At 42.7% G+C, this 22,026-nt stretch overlaps 1 protein-coding gene across 1 annotated transcript in view; it reads left to right on the top strand.

Moving 5' to 3' along the window:
* MBOAT1 (membrane bound O-acyltransferase domain containing 1) overlaps nt 1-22,026 on the top strand; it is a 107,821-nt gene that overhangs the window by 48,554 nt on the left and 37,241 nt on the right. Inside the window, exons 2-5 of the mRNA XM_037153631.2 lie at nt 739-884; nt 2,075-2,152; nt 8,679-8,774; nt 21,750-21,805. Of these exons, the coding sequence (XP_037009526.2) occupies nt 739-884; nt 2,075-2,152; nt 8,679-8,774; nt 21,750-21,805 (376 nt within the window). The remainder of the gene's footprint in view (nt 1-738; nt 885-2,074; nt 2,153-8,678; nt 8,775-21,749; nt 21,806-22,026) is intronic.

Genomic DNA, 22,026 nt, shown 5'->3' with positions numbered 1-22,026 from the left:
CATAACTGGACAGCATTGACATTGAAAGTGTAATGCAGGGCTGTTGCTTTTTTGATCTTTAGTGCCTCACCTTGAATTTGAGCACTGCTCTTGCTTGTTGGGTGTTAATTTAAAATGAGAAAAATTAGAGTCATGGGACAGGTGATGATTACTTTGAAGAAGTATTTGATTTCTTAGGTACCAGATGAGGGAAGCCTCTTGTATCTGATTCATTTTTATCTCTAAAAGAACATATTCTTTATTTTAGGATGATGCCAGGGTTGGTAGGAAGAGACCCAGCAAACTGACCTCACAGTCACCTAAAGGGTTTACATTAACTCACATTTTGTGGGTGGGAAAGCAACCTTGGCCAGTCTTGAAGAATTAAAAAAAGAAACTACAGGAGATATTTCAGGTTTGGTTCCAGACCTACATAAAAACACAAGTATAGCAATAAAGTGAGGCATGAGTTTTGCTGGTGGAGGGTCTTGCCTTCAGTTTGCAAAAAATGAGGACCTGTGAAGCGCAGTAAAGTGAAGTCAGTAAAACGAGGTCTGCTGTTTCGGGCTGCTCACTTCCTGAAGCAGTCAAGGCGGGCACAGTTCCCTGCGGTCCCTCGCTCCTCCCCAGGTGAACACTCTACTACGGAAAGGTCCTGGTCTGAGACGCACCTTGATGTGGGAATCTGAAAAATGTCAAGAACATTCTCACACAGGCCAAACAGTAAAGGTTTGTTTCCTTCTCCCTTCTCCCTTACAGGTGAATTTTGTGGCATGCCAGCTCGTGGCTTTATGTGCTGCTTTCTGGTTTCGCATCTACTTACGTCCTGGTAAAACCAGTCCCGTGGCCCGGCACACGTTTGCCACCATTTTTGGCATCTATTTTATCATCTTTTGTTTTGGCTGGTGAGTAGGAGCCTCATACATTCTAATGGTTATCATCTGGGTGTTTTGTGGCAGTATTCTTGGCATTTCCCAGGTTCTAAGGAAGGAAATATGTATGTACTGAAAATAATGGGGATGTTGAAGAAATTTACAGTTACTGTAAGAACCTGGAATCAATAAATTTGACTACCCATTTAAAGTCAATTTGGTGAATTTTTCTTGAAGTTGCACTGTTTTGGTCTCCTGGGTTATATAAATGGATTTTTAAAAAGATCTTATTTATTTATCTTTAGAGGGGAAGGGAAGGAGAGAGGGAGAGAAATATCAATGTATGGTTGCCTCTCGTGCATCCCCTGTTGGGACCTGGCCTGCAACCCAGGCATGTGCCTTGACTGGGAATCAAACCGCGATCCCTTAGTTCATAGGCCCACACTCAACCCACTGAGCTACACCAGCCAGGGCAAAATGGATTTTTATAAGGTTTCATTTTCCTGACAAGGAAGCATCCCTAAATGTTATGGACACAGGTTTTGTTCTTGTATCACCGCTGGAGGCGTTGGGTTTGTCCTGCACGTGGAGTGAAACAGCTGGTCCTGGGGCATGGGCGTCATTCTCGAACAAAGCAGACGTGTGGGTTGGACCTTTGTCTGCTACGTACGTGGGTTAGGACCTTGGGAGTGGCGCTCCTGGAGGAAGAAGCTTTACAAACCCGTATTTCTAGCAGTACAACTCAAGGAAACTTGTGAATTTGCTCAGGGCACTAGAATGCTGCTCTTACTCTTTCAAATAAAATTTGGGCAAGATTGATGAGTATTTTGAGTCAGTCACCAAAACAGGTAAAAGTCATGGTATCTGGGACAGCTTAGTGGTCCTGGTACTTTAAAATTGGGGAAAACAAGTCCCGAAGAAGGAAAGAACTCTCTTCTGGACTCTCAGTTGTGTCTGTGAAGAAGCATAAGCACCCGTGTACGATTCCTGGCTTTACCGGGGCTGCAGCTGGCAGATTGTGCGGTGGCTTCCTCGTATCCTTTCAAGCTAAGTTTTTAATTCTACAGAACAAAAATGCTTGATTTATTTCCTTTTACATAAACATGAGTTAACTAATCACTTGCTTTTTGGTGGGGTGGAGGTGGAGTATCAGTACGGTAGTCAGTAAGTATGTGAATGTGAAACACATTCACTGTTTTTCCTCTTCCTCACGTGTCTTACAGGTACTCTGCGCATCTGTTTGTGCTGGTGTTAGTGTGCTATGGAATCATGGTCGCTGCAAGTGTGTCCAATATTCACAGGTAAGACCATGGGAATGAATAGTGCAAGGGGAGGTTATTCATGACCTCTGAAATGTGTTTCCAGGGGAAGGAGTGCTGTTTCCGTATGCCGCACGTGGCAAACCCTAGGTTCTCTGGGGTATCAGGAGAGGTAAGGAACTGTAAATGTTGGGAGTCTTTAGAGAAAGCTTTACAAAAAAGGTGGGGTGCAATTTGGGTCTCAGGTGAAAGACACTGTATCAGAATTAGGCAGCTCTATTTGCGTTAGTTCTAGACTGGAAATAACCCAAATGGTCCCCATCATGCAATACCACTCAGCAGCGAAAAGGAATGAATGATTGGTCCACACAGTGACATGAATGAATCTCAAATAAATATGCTGAGTGAAGGAAGCCACACAAATTCTATTCTTCAAAAAGCAAGCTAATCTATAGCAACAGAAATCAGATCAGAGGTTCCCAGGGGCGGAGTGGTGCAGGGGGTTGTGACCGGGATCCCAAAGACAGGAAGACACTTGGGGGTGATGGACATGTATGTCTGTTATGTTGCCTTGGGCTGTGGTTTTCTTGGTACATGTGTAATTGTCAGAACTTTTTCTACTTTAACTGTATGTACTGAAACTGTTAAACAAAGAAGAAATATTTTTACTGTGATATTTTGATTTCAAAGTACAGAAGTAATTTCATTCCACCTCGAGGCTACGTGCTTAGACCATCAGTTAACGTAGCTGGGGCATCTCTTCTGCACTGGCTCTGTCTCCAGGGTCTTTCGGAAACCACAGCCCTGGTTCTGCCGGTCAGTGACCCTGGAATGTGAGCTCTGTGAAAACACAGACCTTTCTCTCTCGCTCACTGTTGTATCCTCAGAGCCTGGAACAAAGCCTGGCGCAAGTAGAGCCTCAACAAATATTTATGGAATGAATGACTAAGACTTTTCTGACAATGTCTCTGAAAAAGCAGATGCTGCATTTGGGCTTTGGAAAGCTCTTTGGTTAGTAAGATTATTATAGCACAATGGTTTTTCTTCTTAAAGTCAACGAAGTTTAACTTGTCAGTGCATGGTCTTGTAATGACTTCAGATAAATTTCTGGTTTTCAAGGGAAAATATTTTTTTATGCTTTTAATGTATAGTTATTCAAATTAGTATGCAAATGAGCTCTGAAAATTTGAATCCCAATCAGCTCTCTTCTAAGTGCCCTCCTAGAGGGAGAGCGTGTCATTCATTTGGAGGGGAAATAGGAAACCCGTATTTCTAATTTGGAAAGAATGGGTTTCAGACATGCTTTGTATTATGACAAAATGTTTTTTTTTAAAAAGTAGGGTGAAAATAGCTGGCTTTTTCCAAACTTGATTTTGGAAACAGTGAAATGATGAATAAAACTGTTGTTCCATCTCTTCAGGACATTTCCTTACAAACTGTAATTTGTCAGCTCTGCCCACACTTGTAAGATGCTGATGGGGTGTGGTCCATTCTTTGGAGGGCGAAGAACTTACGGGCACACTAGCCCTGTGCCAGGGCCCCTGAGGGTCTCTGTGTGGGTGTCCAGCCAGGAATGGGCGACTGCAGCCTCGGCAGAGTGGAACTTTACAGAGAGGCGGTAATATTGTGGTATCAGAGGGCTGTGTCATAAGACCAAAAAGAAAGGATGCCAGAAAAAGATTTTCTCTTTCTTTGCTTGTGTGGTTGCCAGTACTGCTGAAGCAGGGAGTGGTTCAGTTCTCAGACGATGGAGTTGTTTCCTATTGATGCGGGAAAGAGCAGGAGACCGCAGTCAGGAAACCCGGCTCTTTCCAGCCGTGTGTGTTCAGAAGGGTGACGCAGCTTCTCCGTGCCTCTGATTTCCCTCCTGTCAAATGTGGGGTTTGTGGTAGTTCGCACTTAAGTTCTCCTCAAGACCAGGATTTCATGATATTTTGTGAATTGTCCTGTTCTTTTTACTGAGCCAGTTTTAACAGTTCTGTCATATGGCTGGGATGTGGAGGGGACGGTTAGTGTTTGCTGCCACGTGGAACGAATCCATTTCTGGACTGACCGTTGTTATTCAGGATTCATCCAGAGAATCCCTGGGGTGTCACCTGTTTCCTTCCCAGACCGCCATGTTGGGCAGAAGTCCTGGGCATTAATGTGCCACATAGGAACCAACAGGAGCAGAATGTAGTTGGTGTCTCCCAGGACAGAGGCCAGTTTCAGAGGACCTGCTTTGTGCCAAGTGCCAGGCCAAGATCTTTTAAATATATTAGGTTTCCTTATTTTTAATATGTAAACTCTTATTTAGTGTATCATTTATTTTTTTTTTTTATTTTTGTTTTCGTCATTGTTCAATTACAGTTGCCCCCATTTGTCCCCATTACTCTCCCCTGCCCTACCCACCCCCACCTCCCACATTCAATCCTCCCCCTCAACCCGTTGTCTTCACCCTTGGGTTCTTTATATCTGTTCCTTGATACCCTTCCCCTTTTTTGCCCCATTATCCTCCCCACCCCGATTATTGCCAGTTTGTCTGTATTTCACTGTCTCTGGCTCTATTTTGCTTGCTTGTTTATTTTGTTGATTAGGTTCTACTTATAGGTGAGACCATATGGTATTTGTCTTTAAGTGCCTGGCTTATTTCACTCAGCATAATGCTCTCCAGTTCCAAAAGGCCTACACAGACTGAAAGTGAAGGGTTGGAAACAAATATTCCAAGCAAATGACCAGGAAAAGAAAAGCTGGGGTAGCAATATTTTGATCAGGCAAAATAGACTTCAAAACAGAGGCCATAAAACAAGACCCAGAAGGTCACTACATAACACTCAAGGGAAGAAACCATCAAGAAGACATAAGCATTGTAAACATATATGCACCCAACATAGGAGCATCCAAATACATAAAGAAAATCTTGGAGGACTTCAAGAAAGATATTGACAGCAACACACTCATAGTAGGGGATTTTAACACCCCACTGTCAACAATGGACAGATCTTCCAAACAGAGAATCAACAAGGATGTTGTGGCTTTGAACGATGCCCTAGACAAAATGGACTTCACTGATAGACAGAACCTTTCATCCCAAAGAAGCAAAATAACATTCTTTTCAAATTTACGTGAAACAGTTTCAAAGATAGATCACATGATAGGACACAAAACAAACCTCAACAAATTCAAGAAAATTGAAATCTTATTATTGCAAATGTGTTTGTTCTAGAACGACACAATGGGACATAGATTTTTTCCCCTGAGATGAGGAAATGAGACTCGGAGAGGTAAACAGGTGTGCCCTGTGATGCGTTTTCACAGTGCATATACTCACACACGCATGCCCAGTTGGAAAGGGGATGTCACCGCACCACCTGCCCCAGTGGTTCCCACAGCCCTCCTTACTAAGGTAACTGCTGTCCTGATATGTCACACCACAGATTAGTTTTGCCAGGGTTGGAATTTGAACCCGTGTTGGTGTGTTTCCAGAGTACATGTTTCCTTAGATTTTTCAGGTTTGTCCGGGGCTTGAATGCATTGCTTTATTTATTGGGGCACAGCACTTGGCACCGTCCTCGACAGGCAGCTCTGAGTATAGCAATTGCACAGAACTCGCTTTTCGTTCTGAGGGGAAAGAGGAAGCAGCAGGCACGGCTGCACTTGAAAGGGCCCTGGAAGAACCTGTCTTTTGAATGTGCTCTGTGCTTCTCTGCCTTGACCTCCAGGAACTGGCTGCGAAAGGGAACGTGTGCTGGAGGCCAGCCGGCCCGACTCCTATTTCAGCTTCTGCGTCAGCTCTGAAGGGAGTTGGTTTCTTCTTAGTCATTGGCTTTGTTCACCACCTTCTGGTTTGGAAAGGGTTGCGGATGAACCCAATAGGGGGCAATCTTTGCAAATGATGGGAAAGAGAATGTAAAGTTTTATATAGTGTGTTAGCATGTGTAGAACTTCTTTGCACTCCTTATCTGGCTCCTCTCGTTACCAAATGGATTTTTATTATTCCTACTGTTTACTATTCCTTATGCTGATCTAGCCTTTATGAGTTCTGTTGATGTGAATTTGTGTATTTCAAGATAATTTAACATCAGAATATACATGTTTAAAATTTACGCCTTCTGAATGCGTGTTTCTGATGGGTTCCTGAGTCATTTTAAATGTTTAATGTATTCATTTTAGTTTATTTCAACTAACAGTTAACCTCTCATGTGTTAGGTCAAAGGTTGGGATGTTCAAGGTCACAGTGAGTTGGGGAAATTAGCACTTATAGTTCTAATATTATAATTACGTATGCCTTATGTAGCACTAGAAAGATACAGGCAGTGGGGCCGTGAATTGTGCTGGGAGTGGGGATGGCATGAATGGATGGAGCAAGGCCAAGCCAAGTGGCACTGGAGCTGAGACTTGACTTATAGAGAGACAATCCCCAGATAGATGCCAGGATGGAGAAGGGAGTTGCAGGCAGAGGAAGGAGCTTGCAGAAAAATATCTGACCTGAAAATGCAGGACGTAATTGTGGGGTGTGTGCAGTCTGGTGTAGCTGGAACACATGGTGGACGCGGAGAGTGGCCGGAGATGAGAGCAAAAAGGCGAAGTAGAGCTTAGTGTGGGAAGCGCCTTGCATGCTGAGATCAGGAGTTTTTATGTAACTAGTCAGTGAGACCCTTGGAGACCTTTAAGACAAGTATCTGTTACTTAGTTAACTGTTCATTCAACACACACAAAGCACATTTATGTCATCCTTGCCTCCATGGAGTTTTCAGTCCAGCAAGGGAGATAGTTAATGAGATTTTCACATCTCTATAATTACACATGGATGGATGTTCTGAGTGGCAGGGGTGTGTGTGTGTATGGCCAGTTATACTATAGGGTGGTGATACAGGGTGATATGGAGTAGGTGGTAAGTCTCAGGCATGGGCAGGCAGAGCACTAGGAATGTTAACACCTAAGGAGTAGGTGGAGAAAGGTAGGCTGAGCAAGAGCCTTGGAAGAATGAACCAAAGAGGTGTGAAGAAAACAAGGAGAAAATTCCATACTGTTTTCCATAATGGTTGTACCAGTCTGCAATCCCACCAACAGTGAACTAAGGTCCCCTTTTCCCCACACCCTCTCCAACATTTGTTGTTGGTTGCTTTGTCTATTATAGCCATCCTGACTGGTGTAAAGTGGTATCTCATTGTGGTTTTAATTTGCATCTCTCTGATAGCTAACGATATTGAGCATCTCTTCATGTGTCTCTGGATATTCTGTATGTCCTCTTTAGAGAAGTGTCTGTTCAAGTCCTTTTCCCATTTTTTAATTGGGTTCGATGTCTTCCTAGAGTGGAGTCGTGTAAGTTCTTTGTATATTTTGGAGATTAAACCTTTGTCTGAGGTATCATTGGCAAATATGTTTTCCCATACAGTTGGTTGTCTTTTTAATTTAATACTGTTTTCTTTAGCCATGCAGAAGCTTTTTATTTTGATGAGATCCCATTTGTTTATTCTTTCCTTTATATTCCTTGCTCTAGGGGACATATCTGTAAAAATGTTGCTGCGTGAAATATCTGAGATTTTCTTGCCAATGTTCTCCTCTAGGACTTTAATGGTGTCACGGCTTATATTTAAGTCTTTTATCCACCTTGAATTTATTTTGGTGTATGGTGTAAGTTGGTGCTCAAGTTTCATTTTTTTGCACATAGCTGTCCAGTTCTCCCAACACCATTTGCTGAAGAGGCTATCTTTACTCCATTTTATGTTACTGCCCCCTTTGTCGAATATTAATTGACTGTAGAGGGTTGGGTTGATTTCTGGGCTCTCTGTTCTGTTCCATTGGTCTATGTGCCTGTTTTTATGCCAGTACCAGGCTGTTTTGATTACAGTGGCTTTGTAATACAGTTTGGTATCAGGTATTGTGATCCCTCCTACTTTGTTCTTCTTTCTCAAAAGAGCCGCTGCTATTCGGGCTCGTTTATGATTCCATATAAATTTTTGAAGTGTTTGTTCTATGTCTGTGAAATACGCCATTGGTACTTTAATAGGTATTGCATTGAATCTGTATATTGCTTTGGGTAGTATGGACATTTTGATGATGTTAATTCTTCCAATCCATGAACACGGTATATGTTTCCATTTGTTTGTTGAGAATCAAAGTCAAGAGAACAAAGTGTTTCAGGAAAAGAGTGGTGGGCACACGGTGATGATTTTTATTTGCAGAGGTCATTGTGTAAATGTGATGGTTGTGAAGGGGAAACTCTGAGGGCAAGACCTCACAGGTGAGTGTTAGCAGCTCTGGCTGCACGTTGGAGTCACATCCACCCTGTGCACGCTGTGCTGATTAAACCTGAATACCTGGGGTGGGGCCCCGACATCCGTGGTTTGTTACGGTTCCCCATCTGATTCTGTTATGCTGCCAAAGTTGAGAACTGCAGGGGTCCAGGCGGGACGAGATGAAGGGCTCAGAGCAGTGGGGGGCTGGGGAGGACTGGGACATACACAGACCAGACAGGACCTTGTGACATTGTGAATGAGGGGGTGAGAGGGAGGAAGAAGAGAAAATTGATTGAGTACATTCTTGTAATGCGTAATAATCAGATCTTGTGCATTTTTGGTTTCAGATACTCCTTTTTTGTCGCAATGGGATACCTGACGATGTGCCATGTCAGCAGAATATACATCTTTCACTATGGGATTCTCACTACGGATTTTTCTGGGTGAGTGTCTTAATTTGTGGGGGGCATTCTGACTGCTGGCTTTGACTCCCTGTCTTGGGGTCTGTAAGGACCAAGTGCGCACATCAGAACCCTGGGTGCCCAGTTCAGTCTGTTTGCAAGACGGTGCCAATAAGGTGAGAGTGAAGACTTGGTTGCTCCGTGGGACTGCGAGCCCCGTTGTGCTGTCAGGCAGGGGCTGCAGACCATGGCCTGTGGGCAGTGTCTGGCCCACCACCCGCTTTTGTAGTTATGTTGCAACACAGCCAGGCATTTACTCCCTTGCATTGTCTCTGGCTGCTTTTGCATGATGATGGTAGAGTCGAGTGGTCCTGACAGAAACTGTCTGAGCTGCAAAGCCTAAAATTTTTGCTGTCTTGCTTTTGACAGTAAAAGTTTGCTGACCCCCTATGCTAAGGCCTTTAATGTCGAGTTGGTGTTTACCTCTCCTAGTTACTAATACAGGAATTCTTCCGTACTACCGGTAAATAGCTGCCGCCTTACCCTCCTGAGTGTCCCCAGGCTGCCCCAGCCTCTCCCCACCAGGCCCATGAGACCTGCAGCAGCTAGAAAGGCAATGCCTGGCGCAGCGGGAGGTCTCCACAATAGTTGTGAAGATGCTGTGTCACCCGGCCTTTACCTGGTGGGCCCCGCTTCCCCTGGTTGGTCACCTGGTGAAGATGATGGATGGATCAGTGAAAATTCTATGCTCTGTTGATGTTCATTCAGTAACAGCTTCTCATGAGTCCTGAGGAACGGACACTAAGGCACAGGGACACCTCGCTGCACACTGTGTATTATACACATTACTTCCTGAGGAGCTGGTTCTGTTCCCTGTGGGCAGTCTGAGGTCAGAGAGAACTCCAGGTCTCCCCTCAGGTCGAACCAAATTTCACTTGATGAGTTACTGGAGAATAGGCAGTGAAATAAGGGGGTTATAACTCACAGGTCCTTTCTGCAAGCTTTGCAAATCAGGCATCTAACCCATCCCATTGTGAAGAGGCGTAGGGGGGCACGAGTCTCGCTTTGGGCCGCAAAGACTGTGGCACTGACATTTCCGTGTCTATGGTTTGGTCTCGGGGTGGCTTTTCGTGCAAAGTAAAACCTTTACTTTGGGTTTTACCTGTTTCTCTTTGACTTGTCTTCTCTCTTGTATTCCTTTTCCCCCAGATTATGGAACAGTTTTTCGATTTTTTTCTGAAACAAGCCCACAAACTTCTTTTTATTTTTTATTGGTGTGTATTGCCAGCCAAATATGGAAAATATGGGAACAAGAAAGATAACACTATAGTTGGGAAGTTATAGCATTAAAAGTAACTTTTAAATGGTGATTATAACTCTCCCTAGTGTTTAATTAACAAACTTCATTTTTTTGGTTCACCCCAGAACCGTGACCTCACCCCTCTGATACTTAGAAGAGTTTGTGGCTCTTAATAGTGATTCAGTAAACGAATGAGTTAAATACCCTACCTGGCATTTGTCAGTCCTTTCTTCAATATTTCCAGAAGCCTCAATTAAATACCTGCCTACTCATTTGGTTGGGATATTGAATAAAAAACTTTTACTTTAGCCCAAAGTAGATTATTAGCTGTTTCTCACCTACATCACTTTTTCTTCTCAAGGCACAAAGTGTACATTCACTCACTCCTTTCTGCAGCTGTTTGTGGGTTCCCAGGACACTAGGTGCAGTACCCAGGCCTGCAGACGCTCAGGCAGGAGGAAAGGCGTGCTGGGCAGAGGAGACAGTTCTGCAGGAGCACAGAGAGGTCAGACAGGTGTCCGTGGAGGTCCCAGAAAGCCACCTCCCCTCCCCTTAGCCTCCACGTCTCTGTGTCCCCACGTCCTATCAGGTGGGCAGCCTGGCTGTCTCCTGGCTCCATTCGCTGCTCTGCAGGCCCACGGGGCTACTCATGTCTGCAGGTTTCCCAGCTGGCCGTCTTTCCCCCCACCCTGCCCCTTCTCTAGTTTGTGTTCTTTGCACTAACCAGTGAGGTTCCAGAGTACCAGGCAGATGATGAGAAGGCCCTGCGTCATCTACAGCCACCTCCACCTTCCCTGTGCACTGCAGACAGCGGCAATGCCAAAAAGCCCATGGTCTGCAGGCACGCTGGGTTAATCCGTGCCTCTGCCTTATGAGTTCTGCCAATTAGAGGAATATTTATCATCCCTGTGTGTGGGGGAATCTTTTCCCCAAACCCTAACCCTAACCTTGGTCCCTTCCCCCACCAGTCAGTCACTCACTGCATTTTGGACCTTGCACCTGGCTTTTGGTGGCCCGGGCTGCCTGTGGCCCATAATCATACCCACAGAGACCCTGGGGCCTGGAGTGTTTGCAGCTGGCACTCCCGGGCTCTGCTGCTTCCATCAGGTGATGTGCATGCTTATCTAGTGTCATCTGTGTTTGTTCTAAAACTCATTCCAGTTCGTACTTACATATAAGCTGATTATATATGGAAGGAAAGAGCACAATTTCTTTAAATCTAAGTTGGGTCTTTGGAAAGTCACCAAAGCAAGTTGAGTATATTAAAGTAATGGCTATTGAATTCATTGTGGGTGACAATGCGTAAAGGGTGTGGGGAGGATTATACAAAGTAAGAGTCCTGCACTCAGATTTCCTTGAGAGCATCTTTACCTTCTTGGCCTGTGTTAGAGGAAATGATTCTGGAGGTGTGGATGGGGGTTTATGTGAGAGGCAGATGCCGTCATTCAGCAGGTCCACATGCCAGGGAAGGACCCTGGTCCTGCATCAAAAGGTTCATCTCTTCATCGCTCTCCACTGATGGAGAACCTGCAAATGCCGCACAGTTATTGGAGACAGCAGTGAGCAAGGACAGTGGAGTGAATGTCCAGTTACCTACTTCAAGTTTATATAGGAAGTTCAGATGTGAGCATATCATTGTGTACTGGGTTGGTCAGTGTCCCCCCAAATCCATGTATACCCAGAAGCTCAGAATATGCCCTTATTTGGAAGTAGGATCTTTGTAGATATAACTAGTTAAGATGAAGACCCACTGGATTAAGCTGGCCCCTAAATTCATCATGGTTGTGTCTCTGTATGAAGTCCATGCAGCTACAAGCCAGGGAACTGCAGGGGTTGCTGTCAGCTGCTGGAAACTGGGAAAAAGCATGGAACAGATTCTCCCTCACAGCCCCCAGGGGGAACCAGTTCTGCCAATGCCTTGGTGTGGGACTTTCAGGTTCCAGACTGCAGATGATGTTTTTGGTTTTAAACCACCCAACCTGTGGTAACCTGTTATGGTGGCTCTAGGAAACGGCTACACATTGCTTTGTGATTTCATAGACCTTTTGCTGAGCTGACAAATGCACCACTACCACCGCCCCCACCCCAGCCTCAATCATGCAGGTAAGAGTGCCTCTGCCGTCCACATCTCTTCCTGCTCTTGTCACGTGTCCCCCTCTACTGGTGTCATACATAAAACCATAAGCTCTTGAATGATTGTTACATAATTTTAGCATAATCAGAATTGTGGGAAGTTACCATGAGGAAAAATAAAGGGTATTTGTGGGAAACAGTAATGTGTTTGTGAAATGCTGTGGATTTGGTCTTTGGCAGCAGGGCGGGGATGGAAATCAGTTCCTGTCAACTTGACTTTCAGCAGAATAGCCATGATACGTTTCCTCAGGTGAGGTTGTTTTCTGGCATCGCTGGATTTCCTTGTATTAAGACATCTCAGACATTACCTGGAAGGCTGTAGAATGTTTGAATTAGAAAGGACTGTTGTTAGGGAAGTGGTAGAAAACATGTCTTCCACCTGTAAATGCATGCAACTTAGTTTTCTGATTGCTGAGTAGTCATATTATCCAGTTCTTGAAGGTATGTCTTTTTTAAAAAAATTATAGTGCATTATTAAGCAGCCTTCCCTGTACCACCACCCCCTCCTCCCACCACCGTAAATGTACAGTGCCTCACTGACATGAATTCATCTTCTTGGATAATGTCAGTTAATGTAGAGGGAGAGGCACGTACCAACCTAAAGTGGACAAGATATTTTAAATTACTGGGCCCTAACTGTTTTGGCACCAGGGACTGGTTTTGTGGAAGACAAATTTCCATGGACTGAGGTCGGGGGTGAGGGCTGGTTTTGGGATGCTTCAAGTGCATTATATTCAATCTCACCTCCTGCTGTGTGACCCAGGTCCTAACAGGCCTGGACCGGTACCTGTCGCAGCCCAGAGGTTGGGGACCCTTGTTTTAGATCACATATTGTCACCAGTTTTTCTCTTTATTACCATGCAAGCAACCACATGTTTTCCTTCTGAATGGAATTAAACACTGTTATTTCAGTTTAAAAATCTTATTTACGATTCTGTCGAGGAATAAAGTTGCATTACAAAGTTGAGCCTGTTTAAAGCAGTCCGATGTGGTAGCTGCCCTCTTTTGAGCATGCGTGCAAACCCAAGTGCCTCACACCCTTTATTACACCTGTAGCGAAAGAGCACAGACAGGAGTGGAATGGGACTGGATTAGACTGGTGTTGTGTCAAACAGTGTATGTTTCTAGTTCGGGGAACACATAAACTTGCTGTATTTTAGATTATCTGGTGCTTGAAACGTTATTTATCATTCTGAAAGTCATAAAAGTTTTCAAGGGCTAGACTGATGTTAATGGTGAGGATAACACACAATACACTCTTATCAGTGCTGCTAATCCAGTGTAGATCAACGCACACAGTGGCGAGTGTCCTCTGTGCTTTCTCTGTGAACGTGGGCAATTACAGATACTAACACATTTACTGTTCTTTTCCGGGGCAGCTCAGCAATTGCTTGTAATAGAGCTGTTTTTTGATTCCCTTTTAAGTTTGTGATAATGAACTGATTCTTCTTTGTTGCTCAGAGAAGGGTACAAACTGGGTTGTCTTCTGAGGGAAGCAGCGAGAAGAATGGTCTTTCCTTTGTGGGGCAGGCCAGGTTCAGGCCAGTTATGGCCCTCCCACCACATTGGAAATTTGAGTTGCTCATGTGCTTCTGAAAACGTTATGAAGGGAGAACTCTTCTCCATTACCAGTGGGAGTATAAGTTTGTACAACCCCTCTGAAAGGCAATTTAGCCATAAATTTCAAGAAAGAATTTTTAAAGCGTTCATATCGTCTAATAGGATAAATTCCTAGAAATTGAATTACATTATTAATGAAATCAAATCTATTCATAAGCATGTTCAACTGTTGTGAATAATAATGAAAAATTGGAAGTAGCCAAATGGTCCAAAAGAGGTGAATGATTAAATGATGGTACTAAAATGTATCCATTGACAATGATGTCTTCAAAGTATGTTAATGATACTGGCAAATGATTAAAAGATGATGGAAAATAAAAACCTCAAAAAAAATAACATGCATTAAGATGCCATTTTTATGAATATGGACATGTGTAGAAAAAAGAGTAGGAGGAAATAAAATGCTAAGACAGTGATTCTGTAGGGGGTGTGCTTTATTGATGATTTTAATAAGTGTTTTACTCTTTTATATGATTATAATAATGAGACACCCTAAATGTTATTTACATATGTTTGCATGCATGTTACTATGAACTGTAGCCTACAGGAGTAGAACTAGGGCCATTTGTCTTCCCTTTTACCCTGTTATGTGTCTTGTAACCCAGAGTAGCGATGTCACTCACCTGCCTTCCTCCTGGTGGAGGTCACTTGCCCTATTGTTCCATGGGAAATGTTTTCCTCTGTTATGACATCCTGATCACTCTGCTGGGTGGCCCAGCATGTGGAAATAATTGGGTTCTCTCTGATTGGAACAAGAACATATTTGTGAAGAGATTTCAGTATTTGGTTATTTTGTGTTTCTCCATCAGGCTGCTGCCAGCTTTTTAGTAATTAGCATAGTCACTTGGAATTTAATTCCAAAGACATGAGTTCCTAGGTTATATGAAGTACATTTGGTGGGTTCCTGTTACAGTGGAGAACTGGTGATTTTGTTGTGGTTGGGTGCCAGAGTATAGATATGAAATCTTTGAAAAGATGAGTGGGAAGAGTATAAGCCCACTTTGCTCTGATTGACAGGGGATGATTCTAAACAGATACCACGAACTCTGAGTCCAGAGGAGTTCCTGCTACCTTCAGCTACAACCCTAGGAAGCCCGGTGGAGCTGTGCTCATTCTTTGTTGTGACTCCCGGAATCCCTTATTTTCTTCCACAATGTTGGCACATTTGAAAGGCGTTTAGGAGCCTTCCACTAAAGCTGTGGTAGCATTGATAACCTCCTTAGTAAGTAACCCAGGGAGCAGGGGTGCAGGCAGGGCAGAAGCAGCAGGGACACGAGGAGGTGGGTACTGTCTGAACCTCCTCTGCTCCTCAGCTGCGAGGTCCAGGCACAGTTTGTGCTGTACCTGGGTGCCTCTGGTTGTTGTTCACATTGGCAGTCCTGGCCTAGGTGACAGCTGATTGGAAGTTTGCTGTACTTGGGTTTTCCCACCCTGCCGAACTTTTTGCTTGCCTGACGCCTCGCTTTCCTAGTATGTAAGTGTTATACGTGGATTTGTATTATAAACAAAGAAGTAATACAAATTTTAGTGTATGTGCTGCTGAAGTGAGCACAAGAAGTAATAAAAATATAAAGGATAACTTCTGGGGTCTAAAACGACCCATTGGGGAAGATAAGACCCTTGAGGGTCAGATCCAGCTAGATGCTGGCCAGCCAGCTGTGTGTCTGGTTGGCTCTTTCGCTGACTACATTGCCTCATTGTTCCATCCTAGCTTTACCAGGGCAGAGAACTTAACCACTTTAGGGACTAAGATTAAGGTAAAGCAGGCAGGTCTTATTGGATATTGCTCAAAATGGAGTTTTGTTTAATGTTTTAAAGATAGGTTATTTTTGTTGGGAGTTGATGTAAGACATGCAAATGGGTGAGTGGGTACCACTTCTGCTAAATTGCCTACAGTCTGGATAAGCAGGCCTTGATTTTATGTTTATGGGGAGGGAGAGGTAGATGGCATTGTTTCCTTGCTCTTCATCCTAAACACATCTCCAACTGCCTGTTTTCCTTTACTTAATTTTCCCCTATATTTCCTTATCCCAGTTTGACTAATAATCTTAAGTTTGGGAAGAAAACATTGGTTTTCTTTAGCTTTCTTTGTAATCATGGGAAAAATTCATGGGACAAAAAAGAAGTGGCCCCAGCTCAACCGTGCTGGACTCAAACCCTGACTTCAGATTGGTCAGATGGTTCCCATGGATTCAAGTGCAGGGCACATGACTGACAGGTGTATACAAATCCAAGGACAGGGCACACTTTTCAGGGGGAGGAAAATCTGAATGCAGCTCAAGTTCTAAGGCTTCATTGTCCTGTTCTTTGGCTGTATCAAAGAGCCTTTTTATGTCCTTCCTGTGCTTGTAGTATGTGCATGTGGATGCTGGGTTTTGCATTTTTGCAAAAAAAGAAACCATGAGTTCCAACCACAAACCAACAGACATGTCTTAGATTATATTATGTTTTGATTGGAATGCACCATACATGGTATTTGAGTTTTATTTTAAATTAGTAACTTCATGGGTTTGATGTTTGAATTTCAGTAACTTGTGCATTTTACGTTTGACGCTTGATCTACCCGTAAGTTTAAATAAATTCATCAATGAAAAATTGCTCAGAGAGACCTCTCTCTGAGCAAGAGCATATGGCGCTCTTCCTCACTCCATGGCGAAGTAGGAATGTAGGAGGAATTCTAAATTCATTCCTTCTAGTGAACAGGTTTCAGTTTGAGGATTTTAGATCTGCTTCTCACAAGTTATCAGTGTGTTCTATCATAATCAGTGATCACACGTGTGAGTTGTTTTTTAATACAGTTGCTAGGAAATTCTTCAGATGTTTGAAACAGAAGGAGTACATTGTGGACAGTATAGTCTGGATGACCAGCAACAACATTTGATCCATAGTTTCTTCAGGGTTTTGTTTTTTTTTAAAGGGACATTTTTTTCTCAACAAGGGCACCAATATGTTTTCTACATAGACCTACTAATGCAGATTTCATATTGAGTAATTCTTAGTCATTCTTAGTTATCTCAGTGTGTGCGTAACTATGGAATACATCAAATCTAACCCTAGATAGAGCAAGACAAATGCCGTATTTCTATAGAGACAGAAAGGTAGGCTAATTCCATGATGTTTTTACTGTCTGTGTTGATATATCTATTTTTAGACCCTTAAATATATATATATATATTAAATATAAATATATATTTTCACTTGAATTAAATCAAATGTAGGAATTTACTTGATTTGCAAATTGCGTAGTCACTAGAGAGTGTGTCTCAAATTTTAAAAAATTTCATTGGGATTTGTGTAAGGAAAACAGGGAGCTTATTAGTTCCTATTAGAGATTCCTAGGACTTTCAATCTTACAGGTAAAAAAGATGACACAAAGGCTTTGGAAAGAAAACCGTACTGCTCTGAACATCATTTATGACACTACCTTGGGTGTGATGCTCACAGTGAATCTCTTCCAAGAAAGACAGCTCTCAGCATCTGTTGTATGCTGTGGGTCAGAGGCTTTGTTGAATATCAGGCAGTGAGCTGCGAGATGATAATGGTCTTTAAGACAAATTTGGTCTGGTAGAAACCTTCCATCTAGCCTCTACTTGTGGACCCAAACGTCAGCATTCCGGAATAGTAGAGGTTTTTTTGTTTTTTTTCATTATAAAAGAGCGTGGTTGCAGCAGTGTTAGCTGTGAGCACATCTTGCTGCCTTAACATGAGCACGTCGCCGGCTGCTGGCTGCCACACCTTCCCCCCAGGCCCAGCAGAGCACAGGTGTCCTCCCCTCTGCAGCCAGACTCACTCTTCTCTTAGCCTCATACACAACAGTCAGAATCTTGTTTCAAGCAGTGGCCACTGGCTACTGGCCACCATGCTTTTGCAAGTCAGATATAAAGTTGGGTGTAGGTGTTAACATTTGAAAGTGTATTCGTTGGTACTTTTTCGAAATGCTTTATCTTGCTAGTTTATATTAATACAGTAGTTGAAAATATTACATGCTTATTATGTTAAAGAGATGGAAAGTGGGAATTAGAATGAGGAGAATTAAAGAAGAAATGGACTCACAGAGAAGTGGCTAAGTGCAGTTGACACACATCGAACTTGGCCTAAAAGTAGTTTGTGTTCAAGTCCATCGTCCCACACATCTGAGCCTGGCCTGGGCTCAGGGCACGGAGTCTGCGGACATCCCAGGGTTGTGCAAGGGACACTGCTGAAGGACAGTGATGTTCACCTGGTGTGCCACTGCACAATGGTGTGTCACAAAAAATTTTAAACATACAAAACCTGACTGTTCAGTCAGGGGCACTGACCTTTTCCCCCTTAGGTTGTCAAATTAAAAAATGACAGCAACAAACACAACGAAGCTATCTGGTGTGACTGAATCAAAATTATACCTGATTTTTTTCCAGATCAGCGGAAAGTGTGTTTTTTTGGTGTGCCACAGAATTTTGGTAGTTTGTGTGTGCCATGGGATGGGAAAGGTTGGAAATCCTTGCCGCTGGATACTCATCAGAGCCTCAGCAATCCGTATAGACGAGCATCGGTCTGTAGGGTCAGAGACAGCAGTTGCAGTGAGAAGCCGTAAGAATGGATATCAGAAAGCCAGCATAAACAAAGAAGGTTTGAAAGAAAGTATGGTAGTTAGAGCAGTGGAATTTTGTCTTGTACTGTTGAGCAAGAATAGAGCTACTAAAAGTACCAAACTAGGGTAGATGATTGGAAAAACGGGTGCATTTAAAAAATTGCAACCTGGTTGAGATAGACAGTTGACACGCCATACAATTCACCCATTTAAAGTATACAGTTCAGCGGCTTTTTAACATATTCATAAGGTAAATTTACAGAGTACAGCCATTCATGACAGTTAATTTCACACTTTCATGACTCTCGAAAGAAACCTGAATGTATTCCCCGTCACCCCTATTTCCTCTCAGTTTGCCCAGCCTAGGCACCCAGCAGTCTACTTCATTTCTCTGTGGATCTGCCTGTTCTAGACATTTCATATATATCATTTAATCATACAGTACGTGTTCTTTTGTGTCTGCTTTTAGAACATTTTCAAGTCCCATGAAAGACAAAATCTCACGGCTCAAGGAGTGGAGTTGCTCGGCCCTACAGTAACTCCGTGTTTAGCCGTTCGAGATACTGCCCCTGTTTCTGAAGCAGCCCTTCAGGTCCCCGAGGCACTCAGCATCCCCACCAGCAGCGCGCTGGTGTTCCAGCTCCCCGGCTCCTGGCCGGCACTTTTAGCTGTCTTTTCAGTGCTAGTCCTTCCATTGCTTGAGAAGCGGTATTTCATTGTGGTTTGGATTTGTATTTCTCTCATAATTAATTATTGTTGAAAATCTTTTCATGTACTCATTCACCATTTGTGTATCTTTTGGGGAGGAATGTCCATTCAGATCCTTGGGCCATTTTTAAATTCAGTCATCGTTTTTTTTTCCCCCAAAAAACAATGTTAATATTTTAATGTATGTCTTAATACTTTTTCCATGCATGTATGTACGTTTTTATTTACAAAAATGATATTGTACACTGTTTATAGCCTGCTTCCTCACACTGTAAAGATTGTTCTACTTATAAGTATTTTTTACAAAAGTATTTTTAATGACTGCAGAGTATTCCATATCTGTACCATTATTTATTTTTGTAACTCGTTATTTGACATTTGAGTTATTCCAGTAAATGAAAAACATACATTTCTGATTTTATTCTAGAATTGTCATTCTTAGTCAGAAAGTGATCACATAAGTTTTTGATACACATATACAGTCTCAGTTAACCAGGTAAGGGAGAGACAAAGAGGTCAAATGCCCAAACCCACGTTCAAACAAGACCATGGTCCTCAAATACCTTGCTCAGATTTACTGTGGATAAGACGCTGCAGTAACCTGCAGCTGTCCCTTGCTCAGTAATTAGGGCACTGGTTATTCACTCTGACGGCTGCCCCTTGCATCCCGGAGCTGGAGGGGTTGTCTTTTAATCACTGAGTTGTAGGAGTTCTTTATACAGTCTAGTATCAACCTTACAAATATATGATTTACACATTTTTCTTTGTTTTTATTTTTTTAATTTTTAATTTTTGTTCAAGTACAGTTTTTTGCCTTTTACTTTCATCCCAGCCCACCCCCACAGCCCTCCCCACCTCCCTCCTGTTTCCAACCCCGCCTTGTTATTGTCCATGTGTCCTTTATACTTGTTTCTGCAAACCGTTCACCCATTTCCCCTGAAATTTCCTCCCCTCTCCCCTCTGCTCACTGTCAGCCTGTTCTCAGTTTCAGTGTCTTTGGTTATATTTTGCTTGCTTGTTTGTTTGTTTTGTTGATTAGGTTCCTGTTAAAGGTGAGATCATATGATATTTGTCTTTCACTGCCTGGCTTATTTCACTTAGCATAATGCTTTCCAGTTCCATTCATGGGGTCACAAAGGGTAGGAGCTCCTCCTTTCTTTCTGCTGCATAGAATTCCATTGTGTAAATGTACCATTGTTTTTGGATCCTTTCATTTACTGATGGGCATTTGGGTTGCTTCCAGCACTTGGCTATTGTAAATTGTGCTGCTATGAACATTGGGGTGCATAGGTTTTTTTAAATTGGTGTTTTAGGATTCTTAGGATATAATCCTAGCAGTGGAATTGCTGGATCAAAAAGCAGATCCATTTTTAGTTTTCTGAGAAAAATTCCATACTGTTTTCCATAGTGGTTGTACCAGTCTGCAATCGTACCAACAGTGCACTAGGGATCCCTTTTCTCCACATCATTTTTAACACTTGTTGTTTTTTGGTTTGTTTATGATGGCCATTCTGACTAGTGTGAAGTGGTATCTCATGATTTTAATTTGCATCTCTCTGATAGCTATTGATACTGAGCATCTTTTCATGTGTCTCTGGACCCTCTGTATATCCTCCTTGGAGAAGTGTCTGTTCAAGTCCTTTGCCCATTTTTTTAATTGGGTTGTCTTCCTAGAGTGGAGTCTTGTGAGTTCTTTATATATTTTGGAGATTAAACCCTTGTCTGAGATATTGTTTGCAAGTATGTTTTCCCATATGGTTGGTTCTCTGATTTACACATATTTTCATGCCTTCTGTGAAATGCCTTTTCACTTACTTGATGGGCACATTCTTTGTGGTACAATGATTTTAAGTTTTAACAATATCCTTTAATGTATTATTTTTCTTTCATTAAGAAATTATTGCCAAATCTAAGGCCATGAAGATTTACATCTGTGTAAATCTCTTGATCCAGTTCAATTACTTTCTGTATTCTTTATATGTGGATGTCTAGTTGTGCCACTACCATTAGTCGAAACATCTATTCTTTCCTCCATTGAATCATCTTGGCACCCTAGTTGACATGGGTGGCACTTCTTGGGCAAGTTTATATTTTATGGCTGTTTTCAAGTTGAGATTGGTGTTACTTTTTGTTACAAAATGGTTTATTCATAGGTAGCTCCATTTTACCAATGCATCTTTTACTACATGTGCACGGAAGGATAGCCTTTCATAGAATAAAGCATATCAGAATGTGTTAGAATGGAGAAGCCAAACTACGTCTCATCCAGGGGGGACCACGGCACTGGATTATATGTCCTGAACCAGTGCTGCTTACACTCGAATGTGCATTCGAATGCCCTGGAGATCTTGTTAAAATGCAGATTCTCATTTTCTGGTTCTGGAATAGAGTGTGAGATTCTGCATTTCCAGCAAGCTGCAGGCCATGCTGGCGGCACTGGGCATGGAACTCACACTTTGAGTAATAAATAGCTCGAGAGGGACTTCCTGGTGTGGTCTTGTTCAGCATCGTTAGAGCTACGTATGTACAGTGATTCAGAAGGGAAATAAAAAGCGTTGATTTTGAATTCAGTGCCTTTGTATTTTATTTACCCATCTTGAAGATGAAAAACCACCACACAGAGAAAGAGAATAAAAGTTCCGGGGGTACTTTTGCTCATCTCGATTATTCTCTGTCTCCCTTTCAGGCCCCTCATGATCGTCACTCAGAAGATCACAACCTTGGCATTCCAAGTTCACGATGGTAAGAAAAACAGCCCTCCTTTTCTCTCTGAAGTCCCCCTGACATTTTTTATACTCTGTACACAGCCCCAAGTTTATACAAGTGCTGGCGGATCTTGCTATATCTTGTCAAAAATTTGTAGGCCTCTTTACTCATAGCTTTTTAACCTTCCCAGCTGTTATTTACCATTTCTCGCCTGAATTGGTAGCCTAAATTTGCTGAAATATTTGCATTAAGAACAG

The sequence above is a fragment of the Artibeus jamaicensis genome, unplaced genomic scaffold, assembly GCF_021234435.1.
Source record: "Artibeus jamaicensis isolate MK-2021 breed Jamaican fruit bat unplaced genomic scaffold, CSHL_Jam_final contig_482, whole genome shotgun sequence".
Taxonomy (NCBI): domain Eukaryota; kingdom Metazoa; phylum Chordata; class Mammalia; order Chiroptera; family Phyllostomidae; genus Artibeus; species Artibeus jamaicensis.
Note: the sequence above shows the minus strand (reverse complement) of the source record. Positions and strands in the feature narration are given on the sequence as shown.